This window comes from Cervus canadensis, chromosome 25 (assembly GCF_019320065.1).
Source record: "Cervus canadensis isolate Bull #8, Minnesota chromosome 25, ASM1932006v1, whole genome shotgun sequence".
Lineage (NCBI taxonomy): Eukaryota > Metazoa > Chordata > Mammalia > Artiodactyla > Cervidae > Cervus > Cervus canadensis.
Genome location: NC_057410.1, coordinates 32,315,513 through 32,335,112, shown reverse-complemented (window position 1 = coordinate 32,335,112; position 19,600 = coordinate 32,315,513). Strand labels below are relative to the sequence as shown.

Below are 19,600 nucleotides of genomic sequence, written 5' to 3'. Positions count from 1 at the left end.
TTTGGAACCCCATGGACTGCAGCACGCAGGCTTCCCTGTCTGTCACCAACTCCTGGAGCTTTCTCAAACTCATGTCCATTGAGTCGGTGATGCCATCCAACCATCTCATCCACTGTCGTCCCCTTCTCCTGCCTTCAATCTTTCCCAGCATCAGGATCTTTTCCAGTGAGTCAATTCTTTGCATCACATGGTTGAAGTATTGGAGCTTCAGCTTCAGTTTCAGTCCTTCCAATGAATATTCAGGACTGATTTCCTTTAGGATTCACTGGTTGGATCTCCTTGCAGTTCAAGGGACTCTGAAGAGTCTTCTCCAACACCACAGTTCAAAAGCATCAATTCTTCGGTGCTCAGCTTTCTTGATAGTTCAACTCTCATATCCATACATGACCACTGGAAAAACCATAGCTTTGATTAGGTGGACCTTTGTTGGCAAAGTAATGTCTCTGCTTTTTAATATGCCATCTAGGTTGGTCATAGTTTTTCTTCCAAGGAGTAAGTGTCTGTCAGTTTCATGGCTGCAGTCACCATCTGCAGTGATTTTGGAGCCCAAAAAAATAAAAGTCTATCACTGTTTCCATTGTTTGCCCATCTACTTGCCATGAAGTGATGGGACTGGATGCCATGATCTTAGTTTTTTGAATGTTCAGTTTTAAACCAACTTTTTCACTCTCCTCTTTCATTTTCATTAGGAGGCTCTTTAGTTCTTCGCTTTCTGTCATAAGGGTGGTGTCATTTGCGTGTCTGAGGTCATTGATATTTCTCCCAGCTATCTTGATTCCAGCTTGTGCTTCATCCAGCCTGGCATTTCACAAGATGTACTCTGCATATAAGCTAAATAAGCAGGGTGACAATACACAGCCTTGATGTTCTCCTTTCCTGATTGGAACCAGTTTGTTGTTCCATGTCCAGTTTTACCTGTTGATTGTTGACCTGTATACAGATTTCTCAGGAGGTTAGGTAAGGTGGTCTGGTATTCCCCTCTCGAAGAATTTTCCACAGTTTGTTGTGATCCACAAAAAGGCTTTGGCATAGTCAATAAAGCAGAAGTAGATGTTTTTCTGAAACTCTCTTGCTTTTTTATGATCCCATGGATGTTGGCAATTTGATTTCTCTGCGATTTGGTCTCTGGTTCCTCTTATAAGGATATTAATAGTCTATTCTGTTGATTATCACTACCAGCTTATATATGATCAGCATTGCTGCCTCTGTGCTTTCTCCTTAGGAAGTGAGGAGTCTTTTAGATGGAAAGTTACTTTATTCAAACTTGTGCAGTATTTGTGATATTTTTAAATTGGATATGAAAAATGATTTCACATTCTATTGCTTAATCTAGTTCTTTTCATAAAGGAAGGTGAAGGTTCAAGTGTTCAGTAAAATGTAGGAATAATAGGAAAGTATAAAGGAAATAAAACAATATGTTACTCATTTGGGGGGAAAAGCAAAGGAAAGACAAATCAATAGAATTTAATAATCTGAAATATTAACCACTTACATTTGGTGATATATCTTCAAAAATAGTTTGTTTCCGGTTGGTTTATATCCAAAATTTTACAAAGATTGAGATATGCCATATTATGAAAGTAGTAAGATTATAAAAACTAAAGTAAATGACAAATTTTCTTCTAAATGCTGGGATCTACTAAGTAGAGATCGTTCAGTTGTGAGATGTCCAAAGCGCACATATACATGTGAGTGCTTTGGAGAATTAGTTTTATTTGTACTGGAAATATCATACATTGTAGTTAACACTGTAGTTCCTGGAATTCTGGATTTCACGAGTTGCTGAATAAGTACATATTTCATCACCACCTTCACCTCCACTCAGCCTCTCCCATTTTCCACCTCAGAGGTGTAACCTATTGTCCACCATCACTAACATTTCATGGAAGATTAGTTTGTTTTTTCAGAAATTTAAAAAAATATATAAGGTATGATGATTCTTTAAATGGAATAAATTTAGCTTCATGAAAATACTGCTACCCAGTCCTCATTCTCATATTTCCTTCCATTGGTGAGGTGGATTGTTGTTGGGGCTTCCCTGGTGGCTCAGATGGTAAAGAGTCCACCTGCAAGGCAGGAGACCTGGGTTCGATCCCTGGGTGGGGATGATCCCCTGGAGAAGGGAATGGATTGTTAACATACTTCAAGTTGATAAAAAGCATTGTCCGTGAAACCACCAGAGGGCACTCTCATATAGGGTTCAGTTTGAGCACTCCTCACCCAAAGGGCAGTGACTTAATGTATTTAATTTAGCAGATACTAAATGTATCTAATTAGCAGATACTAATGTACTTAATTTAGCAGATACTATTTGGGTATTCTGTAGGTAAGAATGATAAGTAGAATAAGTGACGGCACTGAAATTAAGTAAAGCCATTATTCATTCTGTTGATCTAGTCATTTATTGTACCCCTACTACTATGAAGAGGCATTGTACTTTTTGCCAGGCCAATAACAAAAAGTGGACCCTTCTTAAGGAGCGTAGTGTCTGCTTAACTAGTATCTACTAAGCTACTTAGTTTTTCTAATGATGTTGCTTTTTAACCATGAATATAATGTATCATTTTTTTAAATTAGAGACTAAATAAAGAGAAAATAAAATTATAATTGTCCCATCTAAAGATAACACTAACATTTTTGCTACCTTTCTTCCCTGGGTTATTTTGCTGCATAAATGTATTTCCAAAAATAATTCTATTTATTTTGCTTTTTCACTTAGTATCATGCTTTTTTTTTTTTTTTTCTGTATCAGTACTCTCATTTAATGGATGCATATTATTTTATAAACTGGAATGTAATAATTTAAGTAACTCCATACCATTAGACATGGGCTTCCCCCATGGCACTAATGGTAAAGAACCTGCCTGCCAGCGCAGGAGATGTAAGAGATGCAGGATCGCTCCCTGGGTTGGGAAAATCCCCTGGAGGAAAGCATGGCAACCCATTCCAGTATTCTTGCCTGGAGAATCCCATGGACAGGAGCCTGGGTGGCTACAGTCCATAGAATTGCACAGAGTCAACACTACTGAAGTGACTTAGCGTGCACGCATACCATTAGACATAATCATTATTTCCATTTGTTCCCTATTATAAACAGTGCTGTTACTGCATCCTGGTGAATAGCTGTTTTTAAAAGGACTATTTCTTATTTTTAAAAAATTTTTTATTGTAATGTGGTTGATTTGCAGTGTGTCAGTTTCAACTGTACAGCAAAGTGAGTCTGTTATAATCTGTTTTCTTTTTCAGATTCTTTTCTTATATTGATTATTACAGAATATTGAGTCGAGTTCCCTGTGTTATACAGTAGGTCTTTGTTATCTATTTTATGTATAGTAGTATGTATGTTAATCCCATTCTCCTGATTTATCACTTCCCCCCACATTTCTCCTTTGATAACCATAAGTCTGATTTCAAGATCTATGAGGGAATTCCCTGGTGGTCCAGTGGTTAAGAATTCACCTTCCAGTGCTGAGGTTGTGTTAGATTCCTTGTTCGGGGAGCTAAGATTCCACAGGCCGCATGGCCAGAAAACCGAAACATAAAACAGAAGCAATATTGTAACAAATTCAATATTGACTTTAAAAATGGTCCACATCAAAAGAAAAAAAAAAAATCTGGGAGTTTGTTTCTGTTTTATAAGTAAGTTCATTTGTATCATTTTTAAAAATAAGATTCCACATATAAGTGACACCATATGATATTTGTCTGACTTCACTTAGTATGATAATCTCTAGGTCCATCCATGTGGCTGCTGATGGTATGTATTATTTCATTCTTTTTTATGACTGACTAAAATTCCACTGTATGTACCACATTTTTAGCCATTCCTCTGTCGATGAACATTTAGATTGCTTCCATGTCCTGGTTATTGTAAATAGTGTGTAGTGGTGTCTTGTTTTAATTTGTATTTCTCTGATGACATAGAATGTGGAGCATGTTTTTATCTGCTTCTTTGCCATCTGTATGTGTTTGGTGAAGTGTCTGTTAAAGTCTTTGACCCATTTTTTTTTTTTTTGATAGCTTTATTGAGTTAGAATTCGTATGCCATACAATTCACCCATTTAAAGTATATAATTAGATAGTTTTTAGTATATTCATAGAGTTGGGTAGCCATCACTACAGTCAATGTTAAAATGTTTTGGGCCCATTTTTAATTGGGTTATTTGTTTTCTTACTGTTGAATTTTAGGAGTTCTTTGCATATTTTAGATAATAGTCCTTTATCAGATGTGTCTTTTGAAAATATTTTCTCCCAGTTTATGGCTTTTCTTTTCAGTCTCTTGACAGTGTCTTTTCAAAAAGCAGACATTTTTCATTGAAGTGAAGGCTAGCTTATCAATTCTCTTATGAATCGTGTCTTTGGTGTTGTATCTAAAAAAGTCATCACCAGACCCAAGATCACCTAGATTTTCTCCTGTGTTATCTTCTAAATGTTTTATAGTTTTGCTTATTGTGTATAGATCTGTAATCCATTTTGAACTAATTTTTGTGAAAGGTGAAAAGTTTTATGTTTAGTTTTTTTTTTGCATGTGGATGTCTAGTTGTTCTAGTACTATTTGTTAAAAAGACATTCTATGCTCACTTTTGTTGCTTTTACTCCTCTGTCCGAGATCAGTTGACTGCTGTATGGGTCTATTTTTGGACTCTGTTTCACTGACCTGTTTGTTCACTCACCAATACTACATTCTCTTGATGATTGTAGCTTTATAATAAGCATTAAAATCAGATGGTCATCAGTCCTCTGACTTCTTCAATACTGATGGATTACATTAATTGATTTCTGAGTGTTGAAGCAGTCTTACACACCTGGGACAAATCCCTTTTGGTCATGGTGCGTAATTCTTTTTAGACTTTTTTGGATTTGATTTGGTAATATTTTGTTGAGGATTTTTGCAGAAGATTTTAACCAAAGGATTTTGTAAATGAGATTTGGGTTGGAAGTATCTATGAAACTCCAGAAATTGTGTAGAATTTTGAGAATTTTTGTATCTGTGTGTTTCCCCCTCCCCCCACTGCCCCCGGGCATAAGTTCTGTGGTTTTTCAGCAATTAAAGGCTCTGTCACATTGTGCCCTAGTTCTTACATGCCTACAGCTAAGCACATAATAACATTAGTACTGGAATGATATTGATATGCAACATAGAGTAGTTTCCACATATTCTCAGATGCAACCTTAATTAGATTCAAGCTTTTTTAAGAAAAGAAGAAAACAAGACATCATGTGCCTTCGTTTTGGATGGGAGAATTCCATCAAGGAATATTTTTTCAGTTTCAGATGTGTATTCAGAAATGAGTCAACTTGGGTATCAGTGTATAAACACAAGAAGTTAGCAAACCATTCTTTTGCTGAAGGCATGGATAAGTATTTCCACTGCTTATAGGCAAAAGGAATGATTTCTTAGATTTTTTTCCACCAAAGTTCAAAATTATTTGCTAATATTTTTACCAAAAAATTATTCCAGTGGTAAAGAAATACTTTCCTAATTACAGCTCAGCTGTTAGCCCCCTACTATTTTCTAATGTACTGTTTAACCTTTTGAAAGTAAGACTTCAATGCACAGGCAAGAAGTACTCAGAGTATGTAATGTGTTTTCTAATTCTACCAAAGGCATCCACTTAGATTTAGTAACATCACTAAAATCACCTCACATTTATTTAGTATCTTCCTGCAGGAAGCCCAATTTCAGCAGGTTTTATTAAGCACCTACAGAGTTTGAACCACTGTGGACTCAGAGATGAGATCTCATTCCTGACTGACCTTCCTTTCTTTCCCCTCTAGTCAGAATTCACCTCTTCCTCCTCCATAACCCAGTTCAGTTCAGTCGCTCAGTCATGTCTGACTCTGCGACCCCATGGACTGCAGCATGCCAGCCCTCCCTGTCCACCACCAACACCCGGAGTTTACTCAAACTCATGTCCACTGAGTCGGTGATGCCATCCAATCATATCATCCTCTGTTGTCCCCTTCTCCTCCTGCCCTTAATCTTTCCCAGCATCAAGGTCTTTTCCAATGAGTCAGTTCTTCGCATCAGGTGGTCAAAGTATGGGAGTTTCAGTTTCAGCATCAGTCCTTCCAATGAATATTCAGGACTGATTTCCTTTAGGATGGACTGGTTGGACCTCCTTGCTGTTCATAACCCCAAGCACATGTAATTACTACTATACTATCAGTTTAGTTTGTCTTGAATTAGAGCAAAGTTTGTAGTCACTAGCACAGTGTGATCATTTGAATGCTTCCTTGACCTTTTCCATCATTGCCATCCAGATATAATTACCATCAGTACACTCATAGGAGATAGAATAATAGATCTGAAAGAAACCTAAAAGATGATTTTTGGGCACAGACTTTACATATATGGGTTCAGATTTACCAAGACTAATTGGCTTGCCCAAAATTACATATCATGGCAGAATGTTATGCCATGGCATTGGTTATGCCAACCAATGTCTTCTTTAACTATTAAGGATATTTTATTATTTTATTTTTATTTTTGGCCATGCCACATGGCATGCAGGATCTTAGCTCCCTGACTAGGAATTGAACCTGTGCCCCTTGCAGTGGAAGCACAGATTCTTAACCACTGAACCCCCAGGGAAGTCCCAAGGATATTTTAATATGTATACAGGTATATACATACTCATGAAATTTGCCTCCAGTTGCAGATGTGCCCAGCGATATACTAGTAGAGATTTAACAACTGGATTCCATGGTGTAAATACGCTTATCATGGCTGATTTAATCTACCAATGGTTTAGCAGCTGGCTCACAACATTTCTGAAAGTTTAATAATTGAATTTCAAAGGTTGGTGTGAACCAGCCCTAGCATTCCACTGGCTATGCCCCTGAAATCATACGTTTACTATTAAAGCATTAGATTATTTCTTCACTCATTCTAGTTGTCCATTCAGAGACACTTTACGTTGTTTTCTGGTTAATATTTTCAGGGAGAAATAAATTATTCTTTACATGTCAGCTTCAACCTAGACTTCCAGTTTAAGGACTTAATGACTTTTGAAAAGTTATTTTCATTTACTTATTTTTGGCCGTGCTGTGTCTTTGTTGCCGTGCACAGGCTTTCTCTAGTTGTGGCGGGTGTGGGCCACTCTTCGTTGGGATGCGCGGGCTTCTCATTGCAGTGGCTTATTCTGTTGCTGAGCGTGGGCTGTCTTGGCGAGTGGACTTCAGTGGTTGCCGCTTGCGGGCTCTAGAGCACGGGCTCAGTAGTTGTGGCACACAGGCTGAGTTGCCCCCATGACATGTGGCCTCTTCCCGACCAGGGATTGAACCCCTGTCCCTGTGTTGGCAGGCAGATTCTTAACCCTTGGACCACCAGGGGAGTCCAAGGATTTAATAACTTTTTGATAAATGTCTAAATGACTTGGTCTGTCTTTTAAGAGAACTTCAGATGAGTCCTTGAGTATCTGTTATTTATTGGCTAAGTTACAAACTGCCACAAAACTCATTGGCTTTAAACAACCATCCTTTATTTTAGTTAATGTTCTTTGGGGTATTCTTCTGGTGTAGGCTGGGCTTATCCATCCAAGGTCATTAATTGGGTTGATGAGGCTGGCTGGTCTTGGATGGCATCATCCGTGTGTCACAGTGATTGAATGCCTATCAGCTAGGGCAATAAGAGGACCTGTGTTTCTCATTATCCAGCAAGCCAGGCCTGGCTTGGTCACATGGCTTCATGGTCTCACGGGTACAAGATTGGAAGCTGCAAAGTCTCTTAGGGCCAAGCCTTTGAACGGGCTTGACATCGCTTCCACAAGGCCATCCCCGGTCCCAGGAGTGGGGAAGGGGACTCTCTACCTTTTGAAAGAAGCAGCAGATACAGTGGCCATTCTGTCACAGTAGGAATCACTAATCTTAACTGATTTACACTTGGGTTTAGATTGTCATGTGTCTGTAGGACAGAGCTGAATGCTCAGCGTATGGTTGACTGTCAGTAAAAAGTTTTCAAAAATTTACCATTCATTTATTTTTGGCTGTGCTGGACCTTCGCTGCTGTGCGGGCTTTTCTCTGGTTGTGGCGAGTGGAGGCCCCTTTCTAGTTTTGGTGCAGGCTTCTCGCTGCAGTGGCTTCTGTTGCAGAGCACAGCTCGAGAGAGCCCGAGCTTCAGTTGTCGCAGCCACCGCTCACCAGTAGTTGTGGCTCCCAGGCGCCAGAGCACAGGCTCAAGAGTTGTGCACGGGTTTAGTTGAATCTTCCTGGTTCAGGGATCGAACTTGTGTCTCCTGCATTGACAGCTGGGCTCATCACCACTGAGCCACCAGGGAAGCCCCGCAGTAAGAAATTAACTGAAGTTTTTTTTCCTGATGTGCAAAAAAAAAATTCTTAACTCTTGCTTACAAACCAGCTTTACTTGAATGATCCCTCACTGATACGCTCATTAACTGATAATTTCATTATCAATTAGAACATTTATTTTAATACTGTCTCTTTTCCACACACACTGGAGGTGGGAAAGAGTTAAACAGTAAGATTGTATGGTCTGCTTAACAACTGGAAGCTGAAATAAGACATTAGGTAATCAATTGATAAATTGTGTACTTTCATTCAAGTTCAGGAAAAGAAGTACTCACTGGGGATTAGATTTGTGGGGAAGACTGCTTCTTGGAGAACCACTTTTTAAATCCACCTTATTGAGTTATAGTTTACATACAATAAAATGCACATATTTAACATACAGTATTTGTCTTCATTTGCCTGACTTATTTCACTAAGTATAATACCCTCCATGTCCATCCATGTTGTTGCAAAAGGCAAAATTTTGTTCTTTTTTTTATGACTGAGTAGTATTTCATTGTGTGTGTGTATATATATATATATGCACCACATATTTTTTTCCATTCATCTGTTCTGCACACTTGAGTTGCTTCCATACCTTGGTTGTTGTAAATAATGCTACTGTGATCATTGGGTGCATGTATCTTTTCCACTGAGTGCTTTTGTTTCTTTGGGTGCATACCCAGGAGTGGAATTGCTGGATCATATGATAGTTCTAATTTTTAGATTTTTGAGGAATCTCCATGGTGTTTCCCATAGTGGCTGCACCAATTTACCTTCCCATCAATAGTGCGTAAGAGTTCTCTTTCTTTCCTCTATGATCTTACTAACATTTGTTATTTGTGGTCGTTTTGTGTGTGTGTATGTGTGTGTGTGTGTGTGTGTGTATGGTCTTTTTGATGATAGCCATTCTGACAGGTGTGAGGTGGTATCTCACTGTGGTTTTGATTTGCCTTTCTCTGGTAATGAGCAGTGTTGAGCATCTTTGCATCTGCCTCTTTGCATACAGTCATCTGTATGTCTTCTTTGGAAAAATGTCTGTTGAGGTCTTCCGCCCATTTTTAAAATGGAATTTTCTATTTTGTATGAGCAGTTTATATATTTTGGGTATCAATCCCTTACTGATCATATCATTTGCAACTATTTTCTTTTTGTCTTTTCATTTTGATTTCCTTGGTTTTGCAAAAGCTTTTAAGTTTAATTAAGTCACATACACGTATTTCTGTTTCTATTTATTTATTGCCTTAGGAGACAGATCCAAAAAAGATTGCTATGGTTTATGTCAAAGAGTGTTCTGTTGATGTTTTCTTCTAGGAGTTTTATGATTTCTGGTTTTATGTTTAGATCTTTAGTCTATTTTGAGTTTGTTTCTATATGGTATAAGAAAACGTTCTAGTTTAATTCTTTTCCCTGTAGCTGTCCATTTTCCCCAGCACCACTCATTGAGGAGGTTCTTTTCCCCACTGTACATTCTCACCTCATTTGTTACAGATTAACTGGCCGTAAATGTGCGAGTTTATTTCTGAGCTCTGTCTGGCTCATGTGTCTAGCTCTGTGCATCTTTTGATGCCTGCGGCTTTGTTGTATAGTCTGAGGTCAGGGGACGTGATCCCCCCAGCTCTGTTCTTTCTCAGGATTGCTTTGGCGAGATCAAGAACATTTCCATCATCCCTTTTGCTGTCTCTCCTCCCCAGCTCCCAGCCTTAGACAATCAAAGATAAGTCCAAACGATTCTCTTTTTAGCTTCATTGCTGACAAACATAACTATCTGTAAACAACAGAAAGATTACAATGTTAGTGAATGTGGTTTGAATTTTTGAGTAGGAATACAATTAGAATCATAGCTTCAATGATAAGAAAACATTCTGAAGTAATTACTTAAATTAAGGAGCTTGACCCAGAATTTAAGTCAACATACCACTTCCTTTCAGAAAGTCTTAGTATAAGAAGTTCATCAGCTAAATTAAACAGTGTGTTTAGTGACTTAGGAAATATTATAAATTATATAAAGACTAATGAAATAAATTTCAAATTATTCTTTTTATTGTGTGATAATTAGAAAACATTATAAACAACTATGATTACATGCTGAGATATGGTTATCTATGGGGGAATTCTGTTGAGTATATTTGAATATTTAGCTTCACTTCAAGAAACCAGCTTGGTTCCAAATTTTTAGATATAAATTGGCCATCTAGAGTTGTTAACTTGTTTGATATCTTCAAAATTGGTCTACTCAAAGCAGGAATGCAAGATGTTTTCAGTGGAAGATAAAGTCAAAGGGCAAAAACAAAAGGTAGAGGCCAGGAAGAACAGGGTTTCTACAGATTGTGATTACATGTTCCATAATTTAACAATTGTCAGTGGAAGTGGTGATTATCTTGATGCTGCACATCTGCAAACAGTTTTCATCAAACTATTATTAATTTGATAGAATGTTTTGAATTTTATCTTCCATTAAAAGAAAGTCCAGTCAATTAATAGATCTGGAATCCATTTATTTCATCAAAAGATGATTTAAATTTAATTATAGACTTATAGGATATATTGTTCTAATTGGCAACTAATGAAGAATTAAAAATAAACTTTGAAGTTTCAGGATCACTCCCTTCATTTTGTCCAAAAGTTAAAAACGAACAGTTCATGCTGAAATTATCTTAAAACTTTTTTCCATTTCTACCATCACCCCTTTGTCAGCTCAGTTCCTTCTTAGGAATGATATTAAAATATCTCATAGAAGTAGTTTAGACGTACATCATTTCCTGAAAGTAGCATTGTCACCAGTCCAACCTGGATTAAATATTTTAACAAGAAAGAAACAAGCTCATTTGTCACATGGTATTTTGAAATATTAAAACTTTAAAATAGTAATATGCAGGGTGTTTATTCAAAGTATACTTATATTGGGCTCATCTAGAAAATTGCTAATTCACTCATAGTTTTCTTCAGTTAGAATTGAAGAACAACAAAATGTTAAGAGTTATAGAAATTTGGTTCCCATGAGGCTCTAGTGGTAAAGAACCCACCTGTCAATGCAGGAGACATGAGATGTGGTTTCAATCCCTGGGTCAGGAAGATCCCCTGGAGGAGGGCATGGCAACCCACCCCTGTATTCTTGCCTGGAGAATCCCATGGACAGAGGAGCCTGGCAGGCTATAGTCTAGGGGGTTCACAAGAGTCGGATACAACTGAGCGACTAACACTTTAACTTTCTTTTTCTTTTTTCCATTTATTTTTATTAGTTGGAGGCTAATTACTTTACAATATTGTAGTGGTTTTTGCCATACATTGACATGAATCAGCCATGGATTTACATGTATTCCCCATCCCCATCCCCCCTCCCACCTCCCTCTCCACCCGATCCCTCTGGGTCTTCCCAGTGCACCAGGCCCGAGCACTTGTCTCATGCATCCAGCCTGGGCTGGTGATCTGTTTCACCCTAGGTAATATACATGTTACGATGCTGTTCTCTCAAAACATCCCACCCTCGCCTTCTCCCAGAGTCCAAAAGTCTGTTCAGCACATCTGTGTCTCTTTTTCTGTTTTGCATATAGGGTTATCGTTGCCATCTTTCTAAATTCCATATATATGCGTTAGTATACTGTATTGGTCTTTATCTTCCTGGCTTACTTCACTCTGTATAATCGGCTCCAGTTTCATCCATCTCATTAGAACTGATTCAAATGAATTCTTTTTAATGGCTGAGTAATATTCCATGGTGTATATGTACCACAGCTTCCTTATCCATTCATCTGCTGATGGGCATCTAGGTTGCTTCCATGTCCTGGCTATTATAAACAGTGCTGCGATGAACACTGGGGTGCACGTGTCTCTTTCAGATCTGGTTTCCTCAGTGTGTATGCCCAGGAGTGGGATTGCTGGGTCATATGGCAGTTCTATTTCCAGTTTTTTAAGAAATCTCCACACTGTTCTCCATAGCGAATTTTCATAGAAATTTTCTATATTAATCCTGAATGTGCATGTTCAGGTTTGTTCTAATTCTATTTACTAAAATTAAATTTTATGTTCATTGAATTAGGCAATAAAAATTAAGTTTGTACTTTTCATTTTTTTCTTTTCATCCTACTAAGTTTTATTATAATTTATAAAAGTATTAGATCATAATTGATTTAAAAAAACTATACCTTTATCACAGATGGTTTAACAACTTCCGTTTTACAGACTTCTTTCCAGACAGTTATTCAGTTTTGGCTTAAACCCTTCTAGTAACCTGGAGTTCCAAGAAGCTAACTCCATTATCGGACAGTTCTCATTATTAGAAAGTATTTCCTTATACTGAGTGGAAATCAATCTTCCTATGATTTGTAATCCTCAGGATTGATCCTGCCCCAGAACTGTACAAAATATATTTAGTCCCTATTACATATGACAGCTCTTCAGATATTTGAAAACGCTTGTCAAATTCCTATTTTTCTTTAAGCTGCACTTTTTCTCTTTATCTGTATGACATGGTTTCCAGAAGCTCCCGGTCTTAGTTGCCCTCTTCTGGACATACTTTTTTAAATGATGTCTCTCTTAAAATGTGTTGCCCAGAATGGAACTGAACTTCATTTTCTTGTTCTGGACAATATACTTCCGTTAATGGTGTCAATAATGCATTGGTTTTTAGTGGTTATGTCACTGTATTGATTTGTATTGAGTCATAACTTCTTAAGAGGTAGTCAGTATGTGAAAAATGGTCTCCAAATTCAGCTGATTCTTGTATAAAAATAAATTCTTCCACCCTTCTTAATTCCTCTTAGGGAGAAAAGAAAAAAGAAGTTTTATTTCATTGCTAACCTCCGTGATTTTTAATTTTACCATTTAGGTGTTAGCAGTATGGCTGATAACATAACCAACGAAGATTTTAAGCAGGGATGATATTTTTAGAAACCTCATTCTGGCTAACTGGGGGGAGGGTAGCGGATGGACCAGAACAGGAGCAAGACGAAATCTGGGGTGACTGATGTAGTAATTTAGATGACAAATGATAATAGCCGGGATTAAAGAAGCAGAAAAGAAGATGGAGAGAAGGGGACAGATCTAGTGATATGTAGGAAGTAAAATTAATAGGACTTGGTAAGTAATTTACATGTGAATGACAGTAATGAGTGAGAAAGAAGGGAAAAAAGCAGCTGTTGACTTCCTGACGCTGACCTGGCATTCAGAGTCAGGCCATGTTATTTTCTGTTGGCGTAAGAATCTCACAGAACACCAGCATCAGACAAGATTATTCAGTGACCATAACAACATGAGACAAAACAACTCTACTTGATAATTTTGTGGAAGCACAGACAAAAACAGGGTCACTATGCCATTCACAAAGTATCAAACACTCTGCCCCTGTCTCTGAAATGAACAATAGCTACTTCTTTACCAATTATAGTGTTATATAGTTCCTCTGGTGTCCTTCCTGCACATAAGATGTATTGAGTTCCCAATAGTAAAATGCTGCTTCTTTCCAATGGCGGCCAGTCTAGAGCAGACCTCTGTTTCTTCAGTCCTCTCTCAAATCACTCAACCAAATCCCAAATTCCTTAATAGTTTTCTTCAAACACTCTCCTTCTGAGTCCCAGGGCTCCCTAGGCTGTATATCTTCCCTCACTGCAAAGAGTAATTAACTCAGCTTGTCCAGCTAGAGATGTGTTCCTGTTGGTCTCTGCCTGAAAGACACTGACATTAAGAATAACCCTAGCATGTACATAATGCTGTGTTTAAAATGAATAACCAACAAGTCTCTACCGTAATGGAGCTCTGCTCAGTGTTATGTGGCAGGCTGGATGGAACGGGGGCTTGGGAGAGAGTGGCTACACATGTATGTGTGGCTGAGTCCCTTCTCTGTTCCCCTGAAACATCACAGCAGTGTTAACTGGCCGTGTTGTGTGCTAGTTGCTCAGTCGTGGCCAACTCTGCGATCCCATGGACTGTGGCTCGCGAGGCTCCTCTGTTCATGGCATTCTCCAGCAAGAATATTGGACTGGGTAGCCATTCCCTTCTCCAGGGGATCTTCCCGACCCAGGGATTGAACCCCGGTCTCCTGCATTGCAAGTGGATTCTTTACCATCTGAGCCATCAGGGAAGCCCATTAATTGGCTGTATACCCCAAAACAAAAAGTTTTTTCAAAAATGAATAACCACAGAATTTCTTGCTTCGAGAGTCAGATGTTGGTAGTACCAGAAACAGAATAAAGAATATTAGATGACATGATGAAAAATGTCTTTTTTAGCAGGTTATCTTTGAGATATCAGAGAATTAAACTAAGTGGAGATATCCAGGAGATATCCAGGATGGATTCTGGAGCTTTAACAAAGTCTCTGTGCTAAATCTATCTCTTCTCTCTACCCACATATAAACACACTTAAAAGTATGTATTTGGGAGCCATTGTTTATATAACAACTGGAGTTACGGGATTAGCTGAGATCACCCAGGGAGGGAATAGAATGAGAAGACAGCTGAGGACAGAACCCCAAGGGACACCTGTCTGATGACTGGGCAGAAAATGAGATACCAGAAAATACTCTTAGAGGGAGCTAGCATTGAGAAGATGACCAGAAGTTAGAGGAGGTTTCAAGAGGGAGGATGAGATTAGTAGTTTTATATAGGGCTAGGAATTCAAGTAAGATAAGGAGCCCTACAAACTGACATTCCCCATTATTTTTGAGCACCTCTTTATTTGCTGGCACAATAAGCTATTTCAGGCTCATCTTCTACTTCCCTCGTCTAGATTTGGAATCAGTCGTTTCTGACGACTCCTGTTTCCTTCGAGTGGAAAATGATACTGATACTTAGAAACCAAGATTTTGTGTCCTACTCCTTTTAAAAGCGTGTCTGAGAAGGGCTATTAGTGTCATGTAGGGGAATAGAAGGACAAAGAGGGGGAAATTTGGCTTAGGTAAAGGTGAGCAAAGCAGAGGTCTAATTATTAGAACTGAAGCTTAAGGTCAAAAGCAGGTGAAAGATGAAAAGAACTCTGAGCTCTCCCTAAAGTTAGGATTCATTTTAGGAAATCTGGGCAGAGGTCTGACTCTCACCAGGCATTGCATGATCTCAGCAGGGCAGGAAGGTGATCTGTGAAGGGTGGGCAGTGAACAAAGCTGGACAACTGCCTGTGAAATGTTTGGGTTATCTGCCTGTGCCAAGCATTTTAGCTTGGTGTGTGGGCTTTAGCATTGCAGTTGTAACCCTCTACTTGTTAAAGTGATATTATGTTTATTGGCATTAATATTCTTTATTATTAATAAAAGAATTGGATGTTTGATGTGAACATCTCTGGTTTTGTTGACCTAGCATTCCGATCCTCTTTTTTCTGGAAAATGCCTTTTTTTTCTATACAAGCGTCTTTAGGGAATCCCAACTCCTGGCCTGAGCAAATTGGACTGGAGATGATTAACCATATCAAGTAGGGCTGATCAAAATATAATGCTTTGGTCCTGAGTAAGCAGATAACCTACACCAGACCAATGAGAGTCCTTCTTTAGGATTTGAAAAATTGACAGCGGACAAAGAAGCTTACTCCCTTGCTAAGACAAATTGAGAAGTTACTTCCCTGATGACTCGGTTGGTAAAGAATCCACCTGCAATGCAAGAGACCCTGGTTTGGTTCCTGGGTTGGGGAGATCCCCTGGAGAAGGGATAGGCTACCCACTCCAGTATTCTTGGCTTCCCTTGTGGTGCAAATGGTAAAAAAATGAGAAAACCTTCTATTTGTTTTTGGCATAATTCCTGGAGAGAAAGCCAGAGTAAGAGAAACAGAGATAAGGGATTAAAGGAAAAGACTCTGGGGCGGTGTTTGAATCCCTGATTCCTTGTCTGCAAGGCCCAGGTGTGTCCTTGTCATCTCAGAACTAGCTGAGCCCTCCTACACAGATTCTTTTTTGCCTAAGCTAGTCTGACTTGGGTTTCAGTCACTTTCTACCCAAAGAGAGAGACCTCACTCATATAGCGACTTCAAGTAACTGATTTTGATTAATATTGTCAAAAGCTAACTTCATTTATATTCCCCAAAGTTAACTTTGGGGACTTTCCTGGTGGTCCAGTGGTTAAGAATCTGCCCTGCAATGCAGGAGACACGGGTTTGATCCCTGGTTGGGGAACTAAGATCCTGCCTACCGTGGCGTAACTAGGCCTGAGCACCACAACTAGAGAACCATGTGCCACAACCAGGACCCGATGTATCCAAATAAATAAATGAATAAATATTTTTTAAAAAGTTAACTTCATTTTGATAAATATCTCAAACATCCCACAGAAACTGGTAAGAAATAAAATGACCATAAATTGCTGTTGTACTTTTCCTAATAAAAGAAGTAGTTGTTCAAAAAATTTTTTTTCTATCCATGCAGAGTCCTAAAGGTCTCTTTCTTGCTAGCAACCTTAGTTTAAATTGTATTTCCACTTCCACCTCCCCATCACACTGTTGCACTGAATGTATATTATCTTGTCACTATAAAATTTTTTTTGAAAGCAACAATAAATAAATCACTTTTGTAAGAGAAAGTACATATACACGCTTATCTTTCTTTCCCTTAGTTACAAACAACTTCCCAAGTGCCTACTCAAGCTTACACTTCTCTGATGAAGAGTTATTTTAACAGGTTTTACTGTCTGTTTACTCTTTTAGTTTTTCTAGTTCTTAAGGCTAAGTGAAGCCCCAAACTTTATGTTCACTCAGACATTTGCTGAGTTTAGAAACAGCTACCCAAGCTGGTTAATAGCTGTACTCTTTAAAAAGAATCTAATCACCCAGAGCCATCAATGGCAGTGCTAACCAATGCATTCCATAATTTTTCTTTACCTACCTCTCTTTGCAGAATCAGTCTCCAATTTTCTTCCGGGTAATTTACTCTTTTCCCACTCTCAGTCTATGATGTCTCAATGGCATTTTGATGCCTACATCAAGTGGCGTCATGACCCAGGCCCAAGACAGACTGCACCTGTGCTCCTGAGTGGGTACCTGACCTAAACCAGTGCAATTCAAGGACGTTTCAAGTCCTTGACTTTTAAAAATGCTACCAGAAGATATATGTTTTTTCTTTCCACTGGGTATGAACTTAAGAGGCTGTGAGGTTGGCATTCCTCCAGTTATTTTATGAGCAGGTGGGGGTTGTCTATCTGAGAACACAGCTGACCCAAAAGATAGATAAGAGAGCTGAGACCCAAAAGCTGACAGATGGAGAAAGAAAAACCAGGTCCTAGTTACTTGAACCAAAACTTACCTTTTGCTTAAGCCCATTTGAATGAGTCTTTCTATTACCAAGAGTTAACTGATACAGCAATGACCATGTAAAAGTCACTTGAATAAGAGTAAAAATTGGATAAATACATACAAATCTGAAATTTCAAAGAGCAAACGCTGAAAACTCAGTATCTATTGACCATGACAGCCCTTCCTATAGGTTTGCCAAAATTGTCTAGAAAAGAGAGTAAAGCATAAGAAACCAGGTTCTGAGTATTCTGAAAAATCCAAACAATTGCTTGGAATATCTCAGAGTCTGAGACATTTAATCTAGTCCCTCAACAGTGCATTACAATGAGAACAGCTGTTCTGAGTTATGACTATGAGACACCAGAAAGTCACAGGTATCGGAGAGAAAAATTCATAGGGTCATAGAATTTTAGGTTACTACTGTTGAGTAATGAAGGGAAATGAACTCATGCCATTTCCAACAATATACAGGTGAGCCTTGAACAACATGGGTTTGACACGTGGGTTCACTTATACGTGGATTTTCTTTTCCAATGGTAAATACTTCATTACTACACCATCCCTGGTTAGTTGAATCCAGGGATGCAGAACTGTTGATATGAGGAACTGCATATACAGAGGACCAGGGTATACATAGGGCCAACTAGTAGTCATGTATGGATGTGAGAGTTGGACTATAAGGAAAGCTGAGCGCCGAAGAATTGATGCTTTTGAACTGTGGTATTGGAGAAGACTCTTTTTTTTTTTTTTTTGCTTGTTCAATAAGTTTATTATTGTCTTATCTGAAAAATCTTGATAGAAAATTGTGGTTTGGTTTAACTCTCGGCAGCTCGTTCCTGAGCTCTAAGGAAGCTTGCCTTCTTCTGAGCTACCTGATCTTTCTTCTGGGCAAGTGACATTTTGGGATGGTTCCACCTCTTCTTTTTAACTTCTTTCTTAGGCTTCTTCTCATACACTGGATTCTCTCGTATCGCAGCATGAGCTTTCTTATACATCTCCTCCATCATGTCTGGAGTCACGTTGTTCTTTATGTACTGAGAGAACTGCTTCTTGTAAGCGTCCTCGTCTTCTTCAAGCAGGTAGCGCATGTAGTCTGCGACGTTCTGACCCATGATGTGCTTTCGGTGTACCTCAGCACTGAATTCTTTCCTTTCTGAATCATAACCAGGGAACCGTTTGGTACTGTGAGGGATAGACAAGCCTCCATCGACAGCTCCCTTTAGGGCCCCAAAAACTTTATTCCCGGTAGTAGTTCTGGCAAGTCCTGCATCCAAGTAACAGGTGAAGGCACCAGGTTGACCATCAATACTTTCCACATTGTATTCATCTCCAGTCACTTCAACTTGGCCTTCATAAATTTTGTCCATACCAAACCTATTAAGAAGCCTGCGGGCCAGCAGCAGGCCAGTACAATATGCTGCAGCATAATTTGTCAGGCCAACCTTCACACCATATTTTGGGAGTTCATGAGCATAAGCTGCACAAACTATCATATCTCCTTCTATACGGGCATAAGCAATCTGACAAATGATATCTCTGTTCGTTACACGAACAATCATTCTGTATTTAGGTGTGTTGTACTTATTTTTATCTTGGATAACCAATCGTTTCCGAGCATAGTAGTCAGTTTTGCCCTCTCGCCTTCTTCTGAATTTCACTTGGTATCTCTTGAAGTAGGCCTTGTTCTTGACAACTTTCACAAACCCCATCCTGTGGAACAGAACCCCGATTCCGCGGCTTGTCACAGAGCTGCAGAACCAGCACTGGAGAAGACTCTTGAGAGTCCCTTGGCCTGCAAGGAGACCTAACCAGTCCATCCTAAAGGAGATCAGTCCTGAATATTCACTGGAAGAAGTGATGCTGAAGCTGAAACTCCAATATTTTGGCCACCTGATGCGAAGAGCTGACTCATTGGAAAAGGCCCTGATGCTGGGAAAGATTGAGAGCAGGAGGAGAAGGGGACAACAGAAGATGAGATGGTTGGATGGCATCACTGACACAATGGACATGGGTTTGGGTAGGCTGTGGGGGTTGGTGATGGACATGGAGGCCTGGTATGCTGCAGTTCATGGTGTCGCAAAGAGTCGGACACGACTGAGTGAC

General features: G+C 39.0%; 1 protein-coding gene across 1 annotated transcript; it reads right to left on the bottom strand.

Moving 5' to 3' along the window:
• Positions 1–18,231: 18,231 nt before the first annotated feature.
• Positions 18,232–19,259, bottom strand: LOC122427512 (60S ribosomal protein L5-like). The gene has a single exon (XM_043447053.1). The coding sequence runs from the start codon at positions 19,204–19,206 to the stop codon at positions 18,313–18,315; it is 894 nt and encodes a 297-aa protein (XP_043302988.1). The 5' UTR covers positions 19,207–19,259; the 3' UTR covers positions 18,232–18,312.
• Between the last annotated feature and the right edge of the window lie 341 nt (positions 19,260–19,600).

Bases quoted from the DNA above. Each gene is read 5' to 3' on its own strand.
- LOC122427512 (XM_043447053.1), bottom strand. From the start codon at position 19,206: ATGGGGTTTGTGAAAGTTGTCAAGAACAAGGCCTACTTCAAGAGATAC.